This window comes from Cetorhinus maximus, chromosome 4, assembly GCF_964194155.1.
Source record: "Cetorhinus maximus chromosome 4, sCetMax3.hap1.1, whole genome shotgun sequence".
NCBI lineage: Eukaryota > Metazoa > Chordata > Chondrichthyes > Lamniformes > Cetorhinidae > Cetorhinus > Cetorhinus maximus.
Genome location: NC_135882.1, coordinates 13,076,832 through 13,099,637, shown reverse-complemented (window position 1 = coordinate 13,099,637; position 22,806 = coordinate 13,076,832). Strand labels below are relative to the sequence as shown.

The 22,806-nt window shown below is 43.9% G+C and overlaps 1 protein-coding gene across 1 annotated transcript in view; it reads left to right on the top strand.

Annotated features, from left to right (window-relative positions):
• LOC144679504 (uncharacterized) overlaps window positions 1-22,806 on the top strand; it is a 123,052-nt gene that overhangs the window by 62,262 nt on the left and 37,984 nt on the right. The window contains exons 5-6 of the mRNA XM_078539944.1: window positions 13,628-13,672; window positions 16,713-16,766. Coding sequence (XP_078396070.1) covers window positions 16,725-16,766 — 42 coding nt within the window. The 5' untranslated portion in view covers window positions 13,628-13,672; window positions 16,713-16,724. The remainder of the gene's footprint in view (window positions 1-13,627; window positions 13,673-16,712; window positions 16,767-22,806) is intronic.

The following is a 22,806-nucleotide window of genomic DNA, read 5'->3' as shown; positions in this document are numbered from 1 at the left end:
TCTTTTACTGGACAGCTACCACTTTGAAATCAATTTGAGTGCATAACATTTCCTTTCATGTGGGTCATATGAAAGGGTTCTGGGTGGGGTGGGGGAGGTATGTGGAAGGCGCACTAGGGTGTGTGGTGATAAGAGGAGCACTAGTCCACGCAGGGATCATCTTTGATGCCTTGTATTTGACGGAACCCTGGCTCCCAGTGAAATCTCAGCCACCTGCCCGGCTAATCCTGAAGATCATGGGCAGGACTTTTGCCTCGTTGGGCTGGCGGGCGGGTCTGGGAGCGGCCACGAAACTGACCGCCTCCTGCAATCGGACCCCGACTGCGATTTCACGGCGGCTGTCCAATTAACGGCCAGGCAGCACGAATCACACTCAGAGCTGCCTGGTTGCGGCAGGGGAGGAGGGCGAGCACGGAAGTTAGCGCAGTGAAAGCTTTCTGAAGGCGCAGAGCTGCCTCAGGGAGCTGAAGATTTCTACTGTTAAAAATAAAGGTTTTAAAATTAAGATAACCACGTCCTCTCGTGTGACTGTGTCACTCTCCGCCCATGGATGAGGCTTCCTCAGAAATCCAAAGGCCGCTTGACCTTTTTGCCCGCCCGCTAACCGTAAGGTTGGACGGGCAGGGAAAAATTCACTTCAGTTAGTTTATTAATGGGCTCAACAGCCCTCTTAATTGTCGGCGGGAATCGCTGCCGACTCTCGCGGGCGCCCACTGACCGAAATATTACGCGAGTGTGTGATGCCGTCGGGACGCTCGCCCAACGTCGTCGCGCGCTATTTCACGCTCGTGTGTGTAGGGCGCGCACCTGCACGCCGAGCGGAAAATCCAGCCCCATGTTACCATAATTTTATTTATGTTTCAGTGGCACCCATTTGTACAATAAGTGCTGTCCCTGCTCTGTTTGTTGTCTGCAGGCCATCTTACAACAGATAGGGCTTTCACAGAGTTGCACCATCTTGTGAATTGAAGGTGATGCAGCCAGGTGTCCTCTGGTATTGATGCGAATGGAGAGATCTATGAGCACTGGTCTCAGGGGAGGTCAAGAAAATCGTCCCCGGTGTCACAATCCTCACCGCTTTGTGTGGAGTAATTTAAATGGCAGCAGCGGGAGATGGTGGGGTAGTGGTAAAGCCACTGGACAAGTCACCCAGAGTCCCAGGCTAATGGTCTGGAGACACTGGTTCAAATCCCACCATGGCAGCTGATGGAATTTAAATTCAATTAATAAAATATGGAATTGAAAACTAGTCTTAGTAATAGTGACCATGAAACTATCAATTGTCGTTAAAAACCCATGTGGGTCACAAGTGTCCTTTAAGGAAGGAAATCTGCCATCCTTACCCAGTCTGGCCTACATGTGACTCCAGACCCACAGCAATGTGGTTGACTCTTAACTGCCCTCTGAAATGGCCCAGCAAACCACTCAGTTCAAGGGCAATTAGGGATGGGCAACAAATGCTGGCCTTGCCAGGGATGCCCACATCCCATGAAAGAATAAAGGGATAATGAAGAAATATAATAAAGCTCAATGTAATGTTATTGTGTTTGAAGATCCGGAGTATTTTGTGGAGGCAGTAGCTGAAGTAATATAAAATTATTTTAACTCTTCATTATTCTGATAACACTTTGGAACACACTTGGATATGGAAGTGTGAAGACTCTCTCTCTCTCTCTCTCTCACTCACTAGCCTTAGGAATCCAGGACTTACCTATGAGAATAATCTGAAACAAAGAAAGTCAAAAATATCACAATACAATAAGGCCAAAAAAAAAATCAAAAATGTGAGCTGGGCTCTGTAGAGCTCATTTTTTATCTGGTTTGTGTGGATGGGGCATGACTGATTTTATAATCACACCGCTGCAATTAGCACATGGCTCCTTAATTCAAATGCATCTTGGTGAAGGTGATACCCACACAGATATCAGTGTTTCTCATGTCAAACCTCATGACTGGTAGTCCAGGGCCTAAGAGAGAGATAAGGTTTTGCACTCAGTTAATCTTAAGATACGATCTGGCCGTGAAATGTAAACCTCCGAGGCAGTTATCCAGGAAGCAGAATAATAACTGTGACCAGCAGAGTGAGTAAGGCCCCAAATTCTCTTTCCAGCCACATTAGCCAGTCTGCACCAAGCAGGTCCCGGATCAGCTGTTTTCCCAAGCCCAATGGTTTTATCCCCATGGATGTCAGCAATCAGCAGGAAGGAGTCGTGGAGTTTGCTGCCATGGCAGGCATCCCTCCCAGGTTCAGGCTATTCTTAACAGCACCCGTGTAGCCATCGTGTATCAGAGGCCTGTGGACGCTCAGTCAAGCAGAGATAGATACATTTTTGGATACTAAGGGATAAGTGCGCAATGGTGAAGTTGAGGTAGATGATCAGCCACGATCATACGGCGGAGCAGGCCATAAGGAATGGATTACTCCTGTTCTTATATTCTTATTAGGGCACCTCCCAAAGAGCCACCAGTCTTCATGAACAGAACAAAATACCATACCACAAGGAAAAGCAGAGTGGTTTTCGTGCTTTGTCACGACTGTGTAATTGGAAAGAAAAATAGCATTACTTCAGGGTACATACAACCATACAAATTAGGAGCAGGAGTAGGCCACTTGGCTCCTCGAGCCTGCTCCACCATTCAATAAGATCATGGCTGATCTGATTGTGGCCTCAACTCTACTTTTCTTCTTAACCCCCTATAGCCTTTGACTCACTTGTCAGTCAAGAATCTATCTAACTCAGCCTTAAAAATATTCAATGATCCTGCCTCTCTGGGAAGAGAATCCCACACATTAACAACCTTATGAGAGAAAATATTTCTCCTCATCTCCATCTTAAATGAGAGGCCCCTTATTTTTAAACTGTGTCCCCTAGTTCTAGTCTCTCCCACAAAGGGAAACATCTTTTCAGCATCCAGCCTGTCAAGTCCCTCAGGATTTTATACGTTTCAATAAGATCACATCTCATTCTTCGAAATTCCAATGGATATAGGCCCAACCCATCCAACTTTTCCTCATAAGACAACCCCTTCATCCCAGGAATCAGTCGAGTGAACCTTCTCTGCAATGCTTCTAATGCAATTATATCCTTTCTTAAATAATGAGATGAAAATTGTATGCAGTACTTTAGATGTGGTCTCACCAACGCCCTATACAACTGCAGCAAAACACCTTTACTTTTATATTCCATTCCCCTTGCAATAAATAACAACATTTAGTTTGCCTTCCTAATCACTTGCTGTACCTGCAAACTAACTTGTAGGAATTCATGTACCAGGACACCCAGATCCCTCTGTACCTCAGAATTCTGCAATCTCTCTCTATTCAAATAATATGCTGCTTTCCTATTCTTCCTGCCAAAGTGGATACGTTCACATTTTCCCACATTATACTCCATTGGCCAAATTTTTGCCCACTCACTTAATTATATCCCTTTGGAGACTCCTTATGTCCTCTTCACAACTTATTCTCCTACCAATCTTTGTGTCATCAGCAAATAGCAACTATACATTCGGGTACTTCATCCAAGTCATTGACATAGATTGTAAATAGTTGAGGCCCCAGCACTGATCTCTATGGCACTCCAATTGTTGCAACTTGCCAACCCAAAACCCATTTATACCTACACGCTGATTCCTGTTAGCTAATTAATCCTCTGTACATGCTAATATGTTAGCCCCTACACTATGAGCTCTTATTTTGTGTAGTAACCTTTGATGTGGCACCTTGTCAAATGCCTTCCGGAAATTTAAGTAAACCACATCCACAGATTCCCCTTTACCCACGTTGCTTGTTACTTCCTCAAAATAATAAATTAGTCAAACACGATTTCCCCTTCGCCAAAACCATGTTGACTTGGCCTCATTGCATTGAGGTTTTCTATGTCCCCTGCTATATCATCCTTAATAATAGATTCCAGCATTTTTCCTATGGCAGTATTAGGCTAACTGGCCTGTAGTTTCCTGCTTTCTGTCTCCTTCCTTTCTTGAATAGAAGAGTTACATTTATTATTTTCCAAACTGATGGGACCTTTCCAGAATCTAAGGAATTTTGGAAAATTAAAACCAAAGCATCTTCTGTCTCAGCAGCCACTTCTTTTAAGACCCGAGGATGAAGTCCATCAAGACTTGGGGACTTGTCAGCCTTTAGTTCTAATAATTTTATCAGTACCCTTTCCCTGATAATTGTAATTGTTTTAAGTTCCTCCCTCCCTTTCAACTCTTGATTTACAATTATTTATGGGATGTTACATCTGTCTTCTACAGTGAAGATAGACGTAAAATATCTGTTCAATTAATCTGCAATTTCCTCATTTTCCACTATGAATTTCCCAGATTCATTCTCTAGAGGACCAAAACTCACTTTAGCTACCATGATCCTTTCTAAATACCTACCAAAACTCTTACTATCTGTTCTTATATTTCTAGCTAGCTTTCTCTCATACTTTAATTTCTCCCTTTTTTTTAAGTCATTCTTTGCTTTTTTTTATATTCTGTCTGATCTTCTGACCTGCTATTAATCTTTGTGGAATTGTACACTTCTCCTAACTTCCTTTGACTTCCTTCGTTAGCCACTAACTAAGTGCATCCTTCCCCTAGAGTCTTTCTTTCTCACTGGAATGTATCTTTGCTGAGTGTTATGAAATATTTCCTTAAATGTCTGTCACTGAACCTCTACTGACGTATCTCTTAACCTAATTTTGCAGTTTACTTTGGCCAACCCTATCTTCATAGCCTCATAATTGCCCCTATTTAAGTTTAAAACACTAGTCTTAGACTCACTCTTCTCTCCCTCAAACTGAAAGCGAAATTCAATCATGTTGTGATCACTGCTAACAAAGGGCACCTTTATTGTGAGGTCATTATTTAATACTGCCTCATTGCACATTGCCAGGTTTCAAATAGTCTAACCGCAAAATAGTATGAATGCTAGAATAGCCTGGTCTCTTTATGGGTCTGGAATGTGCTGCTCTAAGAAACTATTTAGAAAACATTTGAAAAATTAAAGAGGGCCAAAGTCAGAAGGGTCAAGGGGCTGGAGAAGAAATCCCTTTGCGGGCCAATTCATTGTCAGGGTTGTGGCCTTCCATCCCGCGGCTTTGTATTTGGGGCATAGAGCCTCTAGCTCCACTGGCACTATCGCTTGCTCCAAAGGGGCTGCCTCAGTGCAGCTGGTGGTCTTTGCACATGGTGGTGGGGGCTGGGTAGGGGCATCCCAATGTCAGTCATATCAGTGACAATACAAATTGGCCCTTAATTGGGTCCTTAATTGCACTCACTGGCTGCCCATCCTTGTGGAGTGGACAGCCGACTGATTCCGAACCCACCCCTGGGTTAGTGCCCGGAGATGGAAATGTGCTGGTGCCCTGTCCCAATGCAGCTCCCCACTGTTTTCTGGGCTACCCCTCCTCTGCCAACACACACGCCCCCCCCCCCCCCCCCCCCCCCCCCACCACCACCACCACCACCACCCCCCCAACCCCAGCACCTCCCTTACAGGGCCAGGAAAATCCAAATCCAAACCATGTGGGTGTTAACATTGTCCATTGCCTTTCTCCGTTATCTGAGAAGGAGAAGGACCTGTCTGCCTGCCCTCACCTTCACCACAGACACCTGCATTACTGTGCCTGAGAATCCAGGTGCACTTGCAAGTTCTCCAGAAACCTCCTAGCAGCAGTACAGATTTACACGTGGTTTTAGTGATACCATACTGTGAGGTGCACTTTACTCTTGAAATTGGCAGTGGACTCATTTGGAAATTCCAATTAGCTTCCATCAATGAAATGCAAATGAGGGAAAACCTCTAGGATGGCACACATCTCAGATTCATGACATGTATCCACCATCCATTCAGAAAACACCTGCAATAAACGCCATTCCTTGAGTCTTTTGCCAAGGCACAAGAACCTCCTTTTTGGTAATTTTGGATGTTTATCAAGAAGCTACAATGACGCACAGCTCTTGTTGTTGACTGGACCAGTATAACTGGTACCTCTAACTGTGCAAATAGAGTGTAGATACTGGAAACAGGCCAGCCGGTTACAATGGCAATTCTTGTCCTGGAATATCCCGATTATACTCATGAACCACTATTTGGCTTTCAGACAGATGTTATGACTGAATTTCGTTTTGAATTCAAAGAAGGTCTGAGTTTAAACCATATCTGAGCTGCAACTTTTGAACTTAAAACGGACATCTGCAAGTAATAGGAAATAGATCCATGAGGAGGTTCTCAAAATAAGTACTTTTTTTCAACAAGAAATGGATGCTAAATGACTGTAATAGATAAATCCAGTACGTTTGGCTAACTGATGACTCTACAAACAGATCATTGAATTGACAATAGCAATACGTTAGCAAAGTACAATACTGACATCAGTTGATCAAGTTGCACAGACTGTTGTTCTGACCGATGCAGTTGTTAAAGTGGAGTTATTTAAAAATCCCAGAGGGAAACTTTAAACAACTGTCATAACCTATAATTTTAAGTGTTACATTTGAGATGCAACTCTAAATTCAGAAATCAGACCACCAGTTCTCAAGGTTTTACATTAAACATTTTATTAATTTACACATTAAAAAAAATATATACACATGGCTACAAATTACTACTATCATATTTTTAACAAATTCCCAAACTAATCTCCATTAAGGCAACAGTAATTCCTAGAGCTTAACCAGACACCAGGCATAGCATTTTCACCAAACAAATTCAAAATAAGGTTCTTTTCACTTTGGCTCCTTGCAGACACAGTGGTAGGCTTACAGGCTTTGATCTTACATTGCCTCTGCTCTGCACACCCGAAAACTGCTGAAGTTATACCTACCACCACTGATTGAATGTAAATTCTCATTGTATCACCAGCCTCTCCTAACAATAAACACCTTTCATAGTACCAATTTTATTAGTAATATAAACATATTGCTTGGTATCTGCTAGATAGGCATCAAGTTTTCACCCCACTTCTTGAATGCTCTGTTCAAAAAATGCAAATGCACACTATCTCTCTTACATATCAAAACTAGGACACATCAAAGCACCCAGACTCGCTGGCTTTAATCCAATTAAGACACACCCTCAGACTAAACCTCTATTTTAAAAGAAAAATACTTTCCAAAATATTATATACATTAAAAGCTTCATGACACTGTGTATAAGGTGCTATACTTTTAATTGCGTTATAATAACTCAGTTATGTAATTTAAATGGTCTCTCATTGTCAACATACTAACTTATATTAGGATCAAGAACAAGACTGAATCTGTGCACATCAGAACACTTCTTAAGTTGGGTTGGCTCAGTCTAATTTTATTTCAGTTGAGATACCACAGATTCAGAAGCATTTGGCTCAAAAGTTCCTCAGAGTTATTGCCTCGGAAACAGCTGTTGGGTTGGGGGGGGGTGTCATTTTAACACAACTTGCGGGAAACCCTCAGTATCGGTGGAACGCTGGTGTTACCCCTGCCACCTCCCCGCTCCCCACCCCCCCCAACCAACCTTGCCCATATTATTCTCTTGACTTAAACGGAGTGTGAAATCTGGTGGGGTGTAAAATCAGTGTGGTACTCAAATCTGATTAGTTTCCTGCCAGGTAAATGGGCCCTGCCCCTCAGGGTTTATGCCCACTTCTGGTGACGTTACAGTGGTGGAATGGGAGCAGCTGCAGAGCTTTCTGTATCTCTGGTCCCCTTCTTTATTTTGGAGGGGAGAGGGTAGGTTTACTGCACAATTTTGTTGCAGATTTTCAGATTGCATCAGTGCTGGCATAGTAAATTTACTTAAATGTTACTTAAATGAGTTTGATGGCATGAAAAGTTGTAGTCCTCAAGTACCTGACTGAAAAAAATCCTTGTATTTTATTCTTTTAAAAAGTAACATATGCAAAAGAACAGTTTTGATTGAAAGTGCTTCTTGGATTTGAAACAAAATGGGTGGGTCCATTTAGAAGATTAGCCATTGTAAGGTAAAAAGTGCAATTTTCTTCTAAAGAAGTGTTGTGCTTTTACATGCAGGGTACTATTTTTTCAAGTAAGGCTTTGAGGCTAATGTTATAAGGCTTTATTCTGAGTCATTTTTTAAGAATTTGTAATTGTGTTGTAAGGTGATTGTGATGTGACTTTCCCAGGTCCATATTTTGTCAGAATACCTACATAATATACTAAATTTGAGTCGCCCTATGATATGAATGACTGGAGTTTAAGTACTGCAGTGATGTGGTTCCCTTAAGCATATTTGTTCTATGTATGTAACTGTACATTTTCCAATACAATGCGATCTTACCAGTAATTCCAATGGGCTGTAGAAATAAGTGAGGCTAACAGCGCTCATCACTATTAAAGTGTAAATTAGATTTTATGAGACTAATAATATTAACATATATTATTATTATAATAAATTAGACAGCAACTTCCAGTGACCAGATGTGCACTTAAATGCAGGAACCTGTAGATTCCTGCCATAGTTGTCCTGCTCCTCCAGAAATTGCACTATCGTGGTATCTCACCAGAAAGCTCGGCATTAAAATACATAGGGCAGAATTTTGCCCTTGGTGGGCGGGCGGGCCCCACCGGCTCGGCGGCAGGCGGACAGCCAACCCCCGCCGCCGAAACGGGGCCCGCCGCCATTTTGAGTGGGCAGGCCAATTAAGGCCTGTCCAGCGGCCTGCCCGACGGGAAGCGCTATGCACTTCCTGTGCGCAGGGGGAGGGATTCCCCAACTGTCAAAGTGCACTCGTTCGCGCATGCGCGCACTGCTCCCTGAGACTAAGTGCCGTCTCAGGGAGATTAGTGACAGTGCACAAAACTTGAAAAATAGAAAAATAAAAATATTATTAACATGTCCCCCTCTTGTGACAATGTCACACGAGATGGGACATGTTAATAAAAAGGACATAAACTTTATTAAACTTTTTAAAAACAGGCATGAAACCTCATCCCGCCAGTGGATGAAGTTTCATGTATTATCAGGAGCCCGCTGGGGCTCCTGGCCTGCCCACCAGCCTTAGGGTTGGACGGGCAGGGTCTTTAATTGTCTTAATGAGCCTGTCAATAGCCTTAATTGGCCATTGACAGGTCGGCAGGCGGACAGCTGATTTCGCTGTCCGCCCGCCTTCCTAAAAATTTAAAGGGACTGGGATGACGTTGGGGGTTCCTCTCGACATCATCCCGCGTCATTTTCCCGTCAGCAAGCGGGCCCTGTCCCCAAATCGCCAACAGGAAAATTCTGGCCATAGAATGGGGTGAAGCTGTTGTACTTACCTGATATCCACTAAACACACCTGAAAAAGTTGGAGCTCGTCCATGTTAACGTAGTTAAACGTTTAATGGTGCGCTAAGTCTTAATTACTGCTAGAAACCTCTTGCTTTGAAAATTGACTTTTTCAAGCGTGGAGTTGCAATCCTTCAGTTTTAATTATTTTTGGAGATGTATTTTTAACTTTTTCTTTCCGTCTCATATTTCTTTCTCTCAACCCTATCTTCCTTTCCCTCTCTTTATTTCACTTTCTGTAACTGATTTGAGTTGAATTAAATATTCTGACTGACATTTCCTGCTTCAGACTCTGGACTGGTCACTAATGATTCTTCAATCTGATTGGTTAAAGAGAGAGAGACAGTTTCTTGCCCTGTTCACACAGTTCCCACATCCCCTGTAGTGAGCGCAACAGTGTTTTAGCTCTCTAGTTTATAAGATGTTCCAATGCAAAATCCCATGGAAAGAGTGGGTAAGTACAAGTAAAATGAATGCAAAATATGGCTCAGGATGTTTAAAGAAGCCTGTTTCATTCATAGGCTAAAGAATTAGGGTTGAAAGTCCAGGGGTCACATTTCCAGTGGAAAGCTGGGATTGTGCTCAGCGGTGCCCTCCAGTGGTGACTCGATTGAAGCTTGCAGGGGGTTGCTAGGGGAGGGGACACCTCATTACCATGAGAGGACAGGGTACATGTGTCACTTTGCTGTTTTTGTCGCTTCCCTGCACACGGTACTGAAAAACTCCAGCAACTGCTTGCCCTTGCAGAGGTGGGGATTTGCCCAGACTCTAAACCTCTGGCCATGGTTCCCCGAGTCCACTTTATCTGTAGAACAATGGGAAGGCTGCATGTACCAGTGGACCATAAAATAATTACAGCACAGAAGAAGGCCTTTTGGACTGTTATGTCCATGCTGGCTTTCTACAGGAGCAACTCAGCTAGTCCCACTCCACTGCCCTTTCCCTGTAGCTTTGCAAATCTTTTCTATTCAGGTGTTTACCCAATTCCCTTTTGAAAACCCTGGTTGTATCTGCATCCATTATGCTCTTAGGCAGTTCATTCCAGATCCTAATCACCCGCTGCATAAAACCGTTTTTCCTCCTATAACCATCGGTTCTTTTACCAATCGTTTTAAATCAGTATCCATTGGCTCTTAATCCTTCCACCAATGGGAACAGTTTCACTCTATCTACTCTGTCCCAGACCCCTCATGATCTTGAACACCTCTATCGAATATCTTTAAGGAGAACAACTCCAGCTTCTCCAGCCTAAGTTAGCTGGCCAGCATTAGGCACAACACTTGAGTTTACAGTGTTTTGTAAAGGCTCGTCATGACTTCTCGCTTTTGTGCTGGATACCTGTACTTATAAAGTCCAGGATCCCACCATGACTTTTCAATCACTTTCTCAACCTGCCCTGCCACCTTCAATGATTTGTGCACGTATACCCCTAGATCTCTCTGTTCCTGCATAGCTGCACAGTAGAATGGATGTGAGACCAGGTTTGGTGGTTATAGCACGAGGTGCCATTTTTTTCAGGTACCCAAGGCTTTGTTGCGTTGGCACTATAGCAAGGCAGACATCAAGTAGAATTAGCTTCTAATATAGTCTGACCATTGTTGAAGTTCACTGGAAGTGGAGACTAAACTTAACTGCCATAAACTCATTGGGATCAGTAAACAGACACTCAACTGGAAGAAAAGTATTGGATTAAGTAAACCAAGTTATAACTGTACGAGTTTAAGGGTGGTATAGACCTGGATGTTATGCAGGGCAACTGAATTGTCATTTCCCTGTTAAAGTTAAGATATGAACTAGTGTTCAAATCTTTCTTGTCAGTTGCAATTGCACGATGCATGTTTTTTTATGATGTAATACAGCAGAAAAAAGTAAGTACAATAGTTTCATCCAGCAAGATGAGGAAGGTTTCTTTCTGGCTTTAAAACCTGGCTGCAAAAATGTTCCCACTGATGGGAACATAGGAAATAGGAGCAGGAGTAGGCCATTCAGCCACTCGAGGCTGCTGTACCATTCGACTCAAACATGGCTGACCTTCTACATCAATGCCATTTTCCCGCACTATCCCTATATCCCTTGATATCTTTAAAATGTAGAAATCTGTTGATCTCTCCCTTGAACATGCTCAGTGACTGAGCTGCCACAGCGCTCTGGGGTAGAGAATTTCACAGATTCATCACCTCTGCGTGAAGAAATTCCTCATCTCAGTCCTAAACGGCCTACATCTTATTCTGAGACTGACCCCTTGTTCTAGACCACCCCGCCCCATCCCCGACAACCAGGGGAAACATCCTTCCTGCATCAACTCTGTCGAGCCCTGTAAGAATTTTGTATGTTCAAATGAGAGAACTTCTCATTCTTCTAAAAACTAGAGAATATAGGCCCAATCTCCTCAATCCCTACACATAGGACAATCCCACTATCCCAGGAATCAGTTTGGTGAACCTTCGTTCACTCCCTCTATGGCAATAATGGGCTATAACTTCCGAGCTCCCCAGTGTCAGATTGTGGAGAGTACACCAAAGATGTGCTGAAGAACCCCTCTCAGAACTTCACAGGTAAGTGTTTGCGTGGCAATTGCCCAGAAGCACAAGCTTCCTCTGTGCAATTGCCCTGCGCTGGGAAGCATCCAGAAATGCAATTTAAATCGCAAACTTTGGATGGTTCTGAGAGGGTTACACCAATAGTGACTCAGAAAAAATTAGAAGAATTAAAACCTCTTCTAACTTCTGGGTAAGTATTGTAAACCCCCCCCATGGGACTCCCCCCACACCCCCGACCCCCCACCCAGGAGACACCCCCAACCTCCTCACTAACCACTCCCCCATGGTATTCCCAAACCTCCCTCCCCCGTCATGGGATTCCCCCATCTGCACTGGACTCCGCGCCACCACCTGTGGGCCTGACTCTCACCCCCATACCCACCAGAGGCCCGACCTCCCCCAATCTGGCCTGACCCGACCTGACACCGCCCCCATACTCGACCCATCACAACACCCTGCACACACACACACACACACACACCCCCCCCCCCACTCCCCCCAAGCAGGCCTTTATTACCGCCCCAAACCTTCGAACTCCCCCACCTCGGATCTCCAATCCAGCCATACCCCCCAAATCCTATCTGCTTACCTTAGACACTTAACTTCTACCTGGCCTGTTAAGGACCTTTAAATTTCAATGGGACCTTTAACTTATCTGGCTTATGGCAGCTGGTGCCGTAAAAAAAGAGGGTGTGTCCTCCTTCACTTTGATGGAGCTAAACTTTGATGATGGGCCTCAGGTGTGAGCGGCACTGCCTGGATCTCGCCTGGCCTGAGTCGGAAGGTCAGGCAAGAAAGGCTCGGAAGAAAAATCGCGCAAGTAATTGGGCATGGAGCAGTAATCTGACGCTGATTGCCACTCTGAGGAAGTTACAGCCCAATAGCCTTCCTTAGGTAAAGAGACCAAAACTGTATAAAGTACTTCAGGTGCGGTCTCACCAAGGCTCTATACAACTGCAGCAATATTCCTTTACTCCTGTACTCAAATCCTCTTGCAATAAAGACCAACATACCATTTGCCTTACTTGCTTGCTGCCCTGCGTGTTAGATTTCAGTGACTCATGAGCAAGGACACCCAGGTTCCTTTGGACACCAACACTTCCCAATCTCTCTCCATTTAAGAAATACTCTACATTTCTGTTTTTCCTACCAAAGTGGAAAACGTCACATTTTTCCACTTTATATTCCATCTGCCATGTTCTTGCCCACTCACTTAGCCTATCTAAATCTGCTTGAAGCCTCTTCGCATCCTCCTCGCACTCCCAACTAGTTTTGTGTCATCAGCCAACTTGGAAATATTACTTTTGGTCCCCACATCCAAATCATTGATATAGATTGTGAACAGCTGGTGCCCAAGTACTGATCCTTGCGGTACCCCACTAGCCACCGCCTGCCAACCTGAGAATGATCCGTTTGTTCCTACTCTCTGTTTTCTGTCCATTAACCAATCCTCAATCCATGCCAGTATATTATCCTGAATCCCATGTAGTCTAATTTGGCTTGGTAACCTCCTGTGTGGGACCTTACTGAAAGCCTTCTGAAAATCCAAATGCACTTGCTCCTCCTTTTCCATTCTGAGAGTTACATCCTCAAAAGACTCTAACAGGTGTGTCAAACATGATTTCCCTCTCGTAAATCCATGTTGACTCTGCCCAATCCTACCATTACTTTCTAAGTGCCCAGTTATCATGTACTGCTGAAATTATGTCATTATTTGCCATTTTGAATATTTCAGCGCCTGCGCAAGATAGCTCATGAAATGGTAAAATGTCTTCTAAATGACCACAGAAAAAGTCATTGTTGAAATTGTTCACTGTTCCAGGGTTTTCGAGGTCTTCCTGGACCGCAAGGACCACAAGGACACAAGGTAGATACATTTTCCTGATCACATCTAACATGTGTGTGAGTTTCATTATCCATGTGACATTTATACTTGTGAAAATCAAAAAATGTAATGATGCTGGGACCGGTGCTGCTCGGGTAGTGCATGAGCTTATAATGAACTAGCTGACCGTTACAAAATGTGAGCTCAGTCCCATTGACTTGCTATCCTGGGGCTTCTGACATGTAGCACATGATGTGTTGGGTGCAGGCCAGAATTGGGATGGGTTATCAGGGTTCAGCAGCTATTAAAGTGCTGCTGGTCACCCCTAATCCTGCCCTGATCCAGAAGAGAAGAGCAATGACTAGAGCCAGGCGACCACACAGAACTGCTCCATTCATTGAAGCAGATTGAGAGGTCCTAGAAAGAAGGGTTATCCTTTTTGGAACTTGAGAAGTCTACAATGAGAAGCGGCACCAGAGAAGAGCATCCTAGATGGAAGCAGCAAAAAGTACATGATGCTTCAAATAAGCACCGAACCTGGGTGTAGTTGAGGAAGAAATTTGTTCAGCAGAGGAAGTTTTGTGGACATTTGGCTTAATTTTATGATGTTGGCTGAAAATACATCTTAACAACACATGGCACAGCATCAAAGAAAGGGAGAATACATGGCACTGGCGACTGTTCATATAATTTTCAAATCCGCAGGCATGCCCTTTTTTAACTAGGATATTTGAATTGCTACCAGAACAATGCATTTACTCCATGGATCATTAAACAGGGCAAGTAAAAATGCCAACCATACTGTCAATACAGCTGCACATTCATAGATTCAGTGACTTGGGCACTTGGGCGATGTATATTGTCTTTCCCATTCGTTATTCCATTTATATGCACCTTTTCCATCTGTGCACGGGGGAAGGTCACGTGTAACAGGTACCACTACCTCCAGGCAGAAGAGGATCATCTAAAACAGTGTTCCTTGTTCCTTACTCAGGGAGGACACTGGAGGCTCTGAGGAGGTTGGAGAAAGTGAGGGGCAGGGAGCTCAGAGATTTCTTAGCATTTTCCCTTTTAATTCTTCCCGCTTTTAATCACTCCCTCATTCTCCCCTTCACGTACAAACATATATGGCGGTAATGGATTATAACTGGCTGCAGGGTGATATGTCCTGACCCAGCGCTGTGGGCTCAATGCACCAGAAGTGTTTGTACTTATAGCTACATCTACATTTCCCAATCTTCCTATCGGGCCTTACCTATGTTGCCCAGACCCGCATTGTACATACATGGAATTCTATTGGGCAGTAACTTGGCCAGGGCCACCTCCCCTTAAATTTGCACTACTGTACTTCAGCTCTTATGTTGAATTATGAAGTGAAATTATCCACCCAGTAAGGTCCTCACCAGCCTTTGATTGATAACGTTCTTCACACTCTATGGTTGCTCCCAGCACATGGGGGAGGGGGTGGCATAGTGGGATTGCCCCTGGACTAGTATTCCAGAGACCCAAGGTAATGTGCCGGGGACCCAGGTTCAAAGCCTAATGGTGAAATGTGAATTCAATAAAAATTTGGAATTATAAGTGTGTTGATGACCACGAAACCATTGCCAATTGTTGTAAAAGCCCATCTGGTTTACTAATGTCCTTTAGGGAAGGAAATCTGCTGTCCTTACCTGGTCTGGCCTACATGTGACTCCAGACTCACAACAATGTGGTTGACTCTTAAATGCCTTCTGAACGGGGGCAGTTAGGGATGGATAATAAATGTTGGCCTAGCCAATGATGCTCACAAACCATGAACAAATAATTTTAAAAATCCTCCCAAACCCTGCTAAAATTTCTGGTTTTAGATTGGGGATTTTAGGATGAAGATGACAGACAATCAAGTTCAGGTCAAAAATAAACTGGCTTCTGTGAAGCTGGTCATGGTATTCTTTACAAGACCAGAACAAATTAGGCCTTTACCACCCAGAATGCAAATTTTCACAAGCAGATGGTTTCCCCAGATCCAGTCAAGGTTGAGTTCCTACAGTCCATGAAGGATGAAGACATGACAGGGATAGGTATTGTTACTTTCTAAAACCAGTCAGCAACGTGACAAGCTAAACATTTTAGGAGTATTCCTCAGGATATGAGCACAATGTTAGCCTGACGTGCTCCATGGTGTATTAACCATGGGGGACATTATTTGCGAACCCAAGTATCTTGCATTATTGCCAAAGATGGCCCACATTGTTCCTCAGGAGTACTTTGGGATACCTCATTGCTTGATGTGCTTCTCTATTCAATTTCCCTAGCATGGTGCACAACCAATCCAACTTTAAGAAGCCCTCTTGTCACACATCAAAGGAGAGGCCGCTTCCCAGGGTAGCAAGTTTGGTGGACTTCAAGGGTTAAGTTATGAGGAAAGATTAAACAAAATTGAGTTGTATTCCCTGGAATTTGGAAGGTTAAGGATGATTTAAGTAAAGTTTTCAAGATATTGAGGGGAACTGATAGGGTAGATAGGGAGAAAATATTTCCATTGTTTGGGAAATCTAAAACTAGGGGACATAACCTAAAAATTAGAGCCAGGCCTTTCAGGAGTGAAGTAAGGAAACACTTCAAAAGATGGTAGAAGTTTGGAACTCTCTCCTGCAAATGGCAGTTGATGCGAGATCAATTGCTAATTCTAAATCTGAGATTAGTTTTTATTAACCAGAGGTATTAAGGGATGTGGAGCGTTGATGGGTGTATGGAATTAGATCACAGATCATCCATGATCTCAATGAATGGTGGAAAAAGCTTGAAGGCTGAATGGCCTCCTCCTGTGCCAATATTCCTATGACAGCTGTTGCTGAGACATTTGAGTAGAAGGTAGAGCACTTGATTGGCTGGAATTCTATGATTGACATCTCAATGGGCAGAGATTTCATGAAGCTCATGAAACTCATAGCCACCAGGTGACCAGTGGTACTGAATCCAAGATGTAATAGCGCAAAAACCCCAAAAATATTGACAGCGTTGTACTGCATCTTTTAAACTTTGCTATTAAATGGGGAAATAAATATACCAATTGTCAAATGTTATCATTTCTTCCAAGGGACAAAATGGAATGATTGGTCAAAAGGGAGCTGAAGGGCAGCCTGGGATACCGGTAAGTGATCATTTCTTTTACACTAAAAGAAAAACTGCACCTCCTCTTTTGGTTTTTCCACAACAAACACTCACAGGCTAAGGGAGAAAGGGAACGCTGAAATCTTATTCTTCAGAAATCCTACTGTATCACACCCACTGCAGCCGTCAAGAGCAATACACTTCCTCCTATCTAGCCCCTGAAATGGTGACTACCTCTTATGGGGTTACAAACCAAATCTGATTTGGGAAATAAGCCACTTGTTCAGATGTTCATAGCATGTGCCCCTAACACAGCTCACAAAATAAAGGATAAACATCCTTTAGATTTCAGCATGTGTACCCCTCAAGTGTTTGCATTTGAGTTTTCTCCCAACATTTATGTTTCTCCAGAAATATCCCTCAGAATAAATGTTACTGTATGATTTTGCTTCTTTCTAAGTACCCTTCAAGAATCAATCGTTGAGATGTAAGATTCCCAGCTGGATGCTTTCAAAAACCAACTAGGAGCAGATGATGAGTCCTTGTCATTTTGTACATCTAGCGTCAAGGCATATAGATTCTCCAGAGAAGAGTGTGATAGCTCTTCTGAATCTTCAGTTGACATTCTGTTACAATGTTCCCTCATTCGTTAATCTCCTTCCAGAAAAGGAATTTTGAAAGCTGCTTACAGCATCAAGGAATATGGAACAATGACGGGTAAATAAAGATGAGGTTCAGGCACAATCTGATTGAATGGCAGAACAGGCTCATGAGGCTAAATGGCCTATTCCTGTTACTTAATCCCACTTTCTCCTCTCAGGCGAGCACCTGATGTCCTTTATAAAAAGTGCGGATTTATGCAGTGTGTACCATGATACTTGACTCCTTGGTCTGTGCAGGCATCTGAAACAGGTTTTCAAAATCTTGGGGATCTGTTCAATGACCCCTCTGGTGCCTCAATGACCTGTGGCATCAGTCCTTAACTGATGTATGAAGGAACGCCACTGCATTATTAGCTACAGCAGAAGGTAGCTTCTAGCTTCCTGGGATCATACAGCATCCTAACTCTGGATAATAAAGAGTGACGGAATGTTGGACTGCTTCAAGGTGAAGGAATCATGGCTGTGGGTGAAAGCCTTTGCTGTTCATGAGCTATCATATAAACATAGAGAGAGCCAGCATGGGCTCGATGGGTCAAATGGCCTCCTTCTGTGCTGTAATAATGAGTCTATGACTCATACAGCTCATATAGGTTAACCAGCCCTTTCCCTTTGACATGAGACCAGACAAGCAACTGTGGTACAAAGCAGAGGTGCCCTGCTCGAGAGAACAATGTATTTTTCACCATCTTGATTCAGTAATGGTGTACAGCCAATTGAATGATATGATTTAACATTCCCTTTGTGGTCCGAAAGGACCTAGAGACATAAAAGCTGAGGGTTATAGTGACATCCTCTAGTGGAGATGGGTTCCAGGTTTAGAGTGAGCATCTCAAGGGCAGCATAGTCTTCTCAGTCATTGTTTATGGCGGAATATGTACCAGATGTTTCCTGTGGTGCGTGACAAGCCTGGACTGGCATCCCTGTGGATTCATCCTCACCCTCCTCTGTTTCTTCATCATAAATGAAGCAAAATGAAATCCCAGTAGAATCATCATTCTTCCCTCCTGCATTGAATGGATTTGTGGGGGGTAGGGGGCAAACACAGGATTGAGAGAAATACTGAGATAAATTTAAGGTAAAACTTCCACGGCATGTTTCAACTATTACAGTAAGTCGTGAACAAGGCCTATTAAAGTCTAACGTCACCTAGCAACCAAAACCATCTCTTTTATGCAAGTGTTCATTCAGTGAGTTGGGTTATAGACGATGGGAAACAGAAGGGGAGAAGCTGGTGTTTAAATCTAAATAGGCTGAGGCGGATGGGATTTCAACATTGCTCCCAGCTGCCCACTGCACCGCTCCAGGATATTTCCGACAGATTTTTTCGGTCATTGTACTAGAACTCCACACCTCATGTTTCTCCCTTGACAACCCCAAACATGCTGCAAAGGAAAATCTAGGCTTCTGTCTCATGACCTATAAATAAAATTAGGCAGCGGGCACTCTGCATGGAGCCCAGAAAATCTAACCTTCACATTTGCAAAGTTTTTTAATGGAATGTGGCCCATCATTGAAACACTGTGCATATCAACTCAATTTTATTTTCGAATAGGGTATAGACCTTGGAAGAAAACCTAAATCTCAGATAATATAAATGGAGTTCTATACATTCTGGGGGAGGTGGTGGCATAGCGGTTTTGTCACTGGACTAGTATTCCTGAGACCCAGTGTCCCGCAATGCTCTGGGGACCTGGGTTCAAATCTTCCCTTCACCAGATGGTGAAATTTGAATCAATAAAAATCTGGAATTAAAAGTCTGATGATGACCATGAAGCCATTGCTCATTGTTATAAAAACCCATCTGGTTCACCGATGTCCTTTAGGGAAGGAAATCTGCTGTCCTTACCCAGTGACTCCAGACCCACTGCAATGTGGTTGACTCCTAAATGCCCTCTGAAATGGCCTAGACACTCAGTTTCAAGGGCAATTAGGGATGGGCAACAAATGCTAGCTTTACCAGGGATGCCCCAAGCCCATCAAAGAATAAATATCACAGTATCTATTCAGTGAATCCTCAGGAAATTGTCCCCATGTTTTCCTCACTAGCAATGATCTGGCTGATGTCATCCTCAGTAATGTTATATGCTTTGTTGATGACATAATAGCTGCAGTAATCAACACCCAATAGGCAGTGATTGAGTCATTGAGGGCTGAATTGGTCAGTGCAGCGACAAATGGTATGTAATCTTCAGATATGAGGAGATTAAGTTAGTAACCATGTTGATGGTATTGATTGTGATGACGATGCTTTGTTCATTTATAGATACACGGTTCCTCGGCTTAGTAATCATCCAAGCTATGCCAAGGCAAACATGGCAGTTGCGAGCCTTATCTGACAAACCATCAACTCGCGTGTTTGTCAGATCTCAAAGAATACCCAATGCTTATGGGGCTAGTTACAGTGCAAAGTCATACGGACTAATCAGGGCAGCCTATTCACAGCCAGTTCCTGAAACATAGGAGAAATGTGGCGCAAATACCAATCTTATAGCTATTCATGGAAAGATTCATATCCAACTGCTGCTACTGCTTAAGCCAGAGGGCCATCAGTACAGCCAGTGCAGGACCTGCTGCAGCTGCAAATCAACATTCTACATTCCAAAATTTGTCAGAGCAACAGCGACAAATGCGACACATTAGGTTCACTTTTTAAAATATTTGTTCATGAGATGTGGGCATCACTGGCTAGACCAGCATTTATTGCCCATCCCTAATTGCCCTTGAGGGGATGGTGGTGAGCTGCCTTCTTGAGCTGCTGCAGCCTATGCTGTTTCAGAGGGCATTTAAGAGCTGTGGCTCTGGAGTCACATGTGGATAGGGATAGGCCAGATCATTGCTAGTGAGGAAAACATGAGGTTGGGGACAATTTCCTGAGGATTTCCTTCCTTAAATGGCAATAATGAACCAGATGGGTTTTAATGATAATTGTTTCATTAGACTTTTAATTCCAGATTTTTTGAATTCAAGTTCGACCATCTGTTGTGGCGGGATTCAAACCTGGGTCTCTGGATTACTCGTCCAGTGACAATACTACACCACTGCCCAGCCCCACCAGAGCAAACCAGAAAATCAGGGGCACATTGCCCATAATCAACCATCTATTATTTCAAAAGCAGCAGTCAATGAACCTGTCATTTTCTGATGTGAGCTGTTAGTAGATGAGGCTTTTCACCACTAGCGTACACTCAGAAAATCTAAGCTTTGATTTCACCTTTTTTTTTCTTTCTGCTTTCATGGCATGAGGGCATGGATAGGAAGGCCAGTTTTTGTTGTCCATTCCTAATTCCTTGAACTGAGTTCAGAAGGCATTTAAGAGTCAACCAAATTGTTGTGGATCTGGTGTCACAGTCAGGCCAGACTTCCTTCCACGTTTTTAACAACATTATTGATGGCAAATCATCAATCAATAATTATTGAGACTATTAAATTAAATTCCACAAATTGTCATGTTGGGATTTGAGCTCATGTCCCGAGAGTATTAACCTGGGACTCTGGATTACCAGTCCAGTGACGTTACCACTGCGCCACCATCTCCCTGCTGGTGGAACACCCTCTCAAACAGTGGTCCTGCCTGTGACCCGACCACGTTTTTGCCCACCTCCTGATGCAGAGTTATACATCACTTGCTGAACCTGAATTTTTTGAGCAAGGAAAAGGTTTTAGGGAAGCTAGAACCCTGATTTTGAACTCGAGATGGAAAACAAGGTTGAGTAGGGGAAAGGGGTGGCAAACTCTGCATCATGACACCTGAGAGATTTAAACTCTCTTCCCCCACCCCCCCGGTGATAAATTTCCTATCAAAGAAGAGCAGGAAGAAGCAGCTAGCTGATGGATGGGAGCACAATGGGGTCAGTAAGTGCCCACCACTGGAGGACTGACGCTCGGGTAAATTGTAGGCCCCACTATCAGGAGGGCCAAGCAATCGAAGAGGCAGTGTGGGAGGGACTTAACTTTCCTTGAGTCTTTCTTTGAAGTATGGTTGCTCTTTGGCCCCCATTAAGTCTTTAAAGAAAAAATATTGTAAACATTTACCTCTTTGAGCCGCTTCTAGCTTTACCGATGTAACCGTTTGGTTGGCTTGGCAGGAAGGACACAACTCTTCCCTGTTCAGGCTCGTGGATAAGGTAGCAATTGGGTCCTGATCATGGAAACCCCATCTGTAATTTAAAGAAGGACCCCTCTGGTTTCTCAGGGTCTCCTTTCTGCCTGCTCAGAGAGCAGGTTTAATTTGTAGCTGCTGGATGTTAGCAAGTGCGTCCCATGGATATTTTTGATTGTCCACCTACCCTAGCAGGCAGGGTTAAAATTGTGCTTTAGGTATTCCTCCTCAGCTTCTAATTTTCTCTAAGTCTTTTGGAGCCTCAGATCACCAATTAAACAGCTCCCTAGGGCCCCCATTTATTGTCCCATTGAAAAATATATTAGGTGTGGTACATGAGATTGATGTTCCATTGTGCCATCCTATATTGAGAGAGTTTGTGCCTAAGTGGGAAACTCTCACCATCCCTATAGGAGATTTAGAAAATTGTCTGTTCGTGCCAGGCACAGGCCAGCTCTCCTTGAGGTAAAACATTGCTATGGATCATTTGCGAAAAGACTTTCAAGCCTTGGCCTTTTGAAGTTATATGCATCAGTTTTTTCAATCAGTTGAATTAAAGGGCTGAATTTTACCTGCCCTTTGGATATGGGCAGGGAACCAGGTGGGGCTGGCAAAATGGCACAGGGAGGTGCAGGAGGGCAGACCGACATCTTCCCGCTGCCATGGCATATTGCCAATGGCAGGAAAGTTGGTGGGTCGGCCACCTACCGGTAGGCCAATTGAGCCACTTAAGTGGCCACTTAAAAGCCACTTTCCACCTCCATGGGTGGGCCTGCCACTGCCAGAAGGAAAGATTGCCCAATGAAATCTGGAAACTTCCCAGAAGACTCTGGGGTTGGGGGCAATGGGTGCCCTCCTTTATGGGTGCTCTATGACTCACAGAGTGGCCCACTGGCAGCAGTGGTTGCCCTCATGTCAACAGTGCCACTGATACTTCACAACGCCTCCACAATCAATGGGGTCTAGCTGTCTGGACTGCCTTCCCCCAACCTACCTCAATGCTCTTCAAGGGCAGTGCAGCTATTGAGAAGCACTGTCCCTGCAGCTGCAACCTCAGCAGTGGCCCCAGCTAGTGGTGGCGCTGCTGAGCTACCGGCCCTCTAATTGGACCAGTAGCTCCTCTAGGCAGAACGCCATCAGCAGCTCTGGCAGCAAGCTCTTAACTGGCCGCCATCGGCAATATGCTCCTCTGTGTCCCACCACTCCCAAAGTAGGGGGAGTCGCCTCCTGCTTTTGGCTAGCACCAGGGCTTGACAACAATTGGCAAAATTCAGCCCAGTGCTCTGAAGCACATTATTTTGAATGCACAGTTGCTGTAC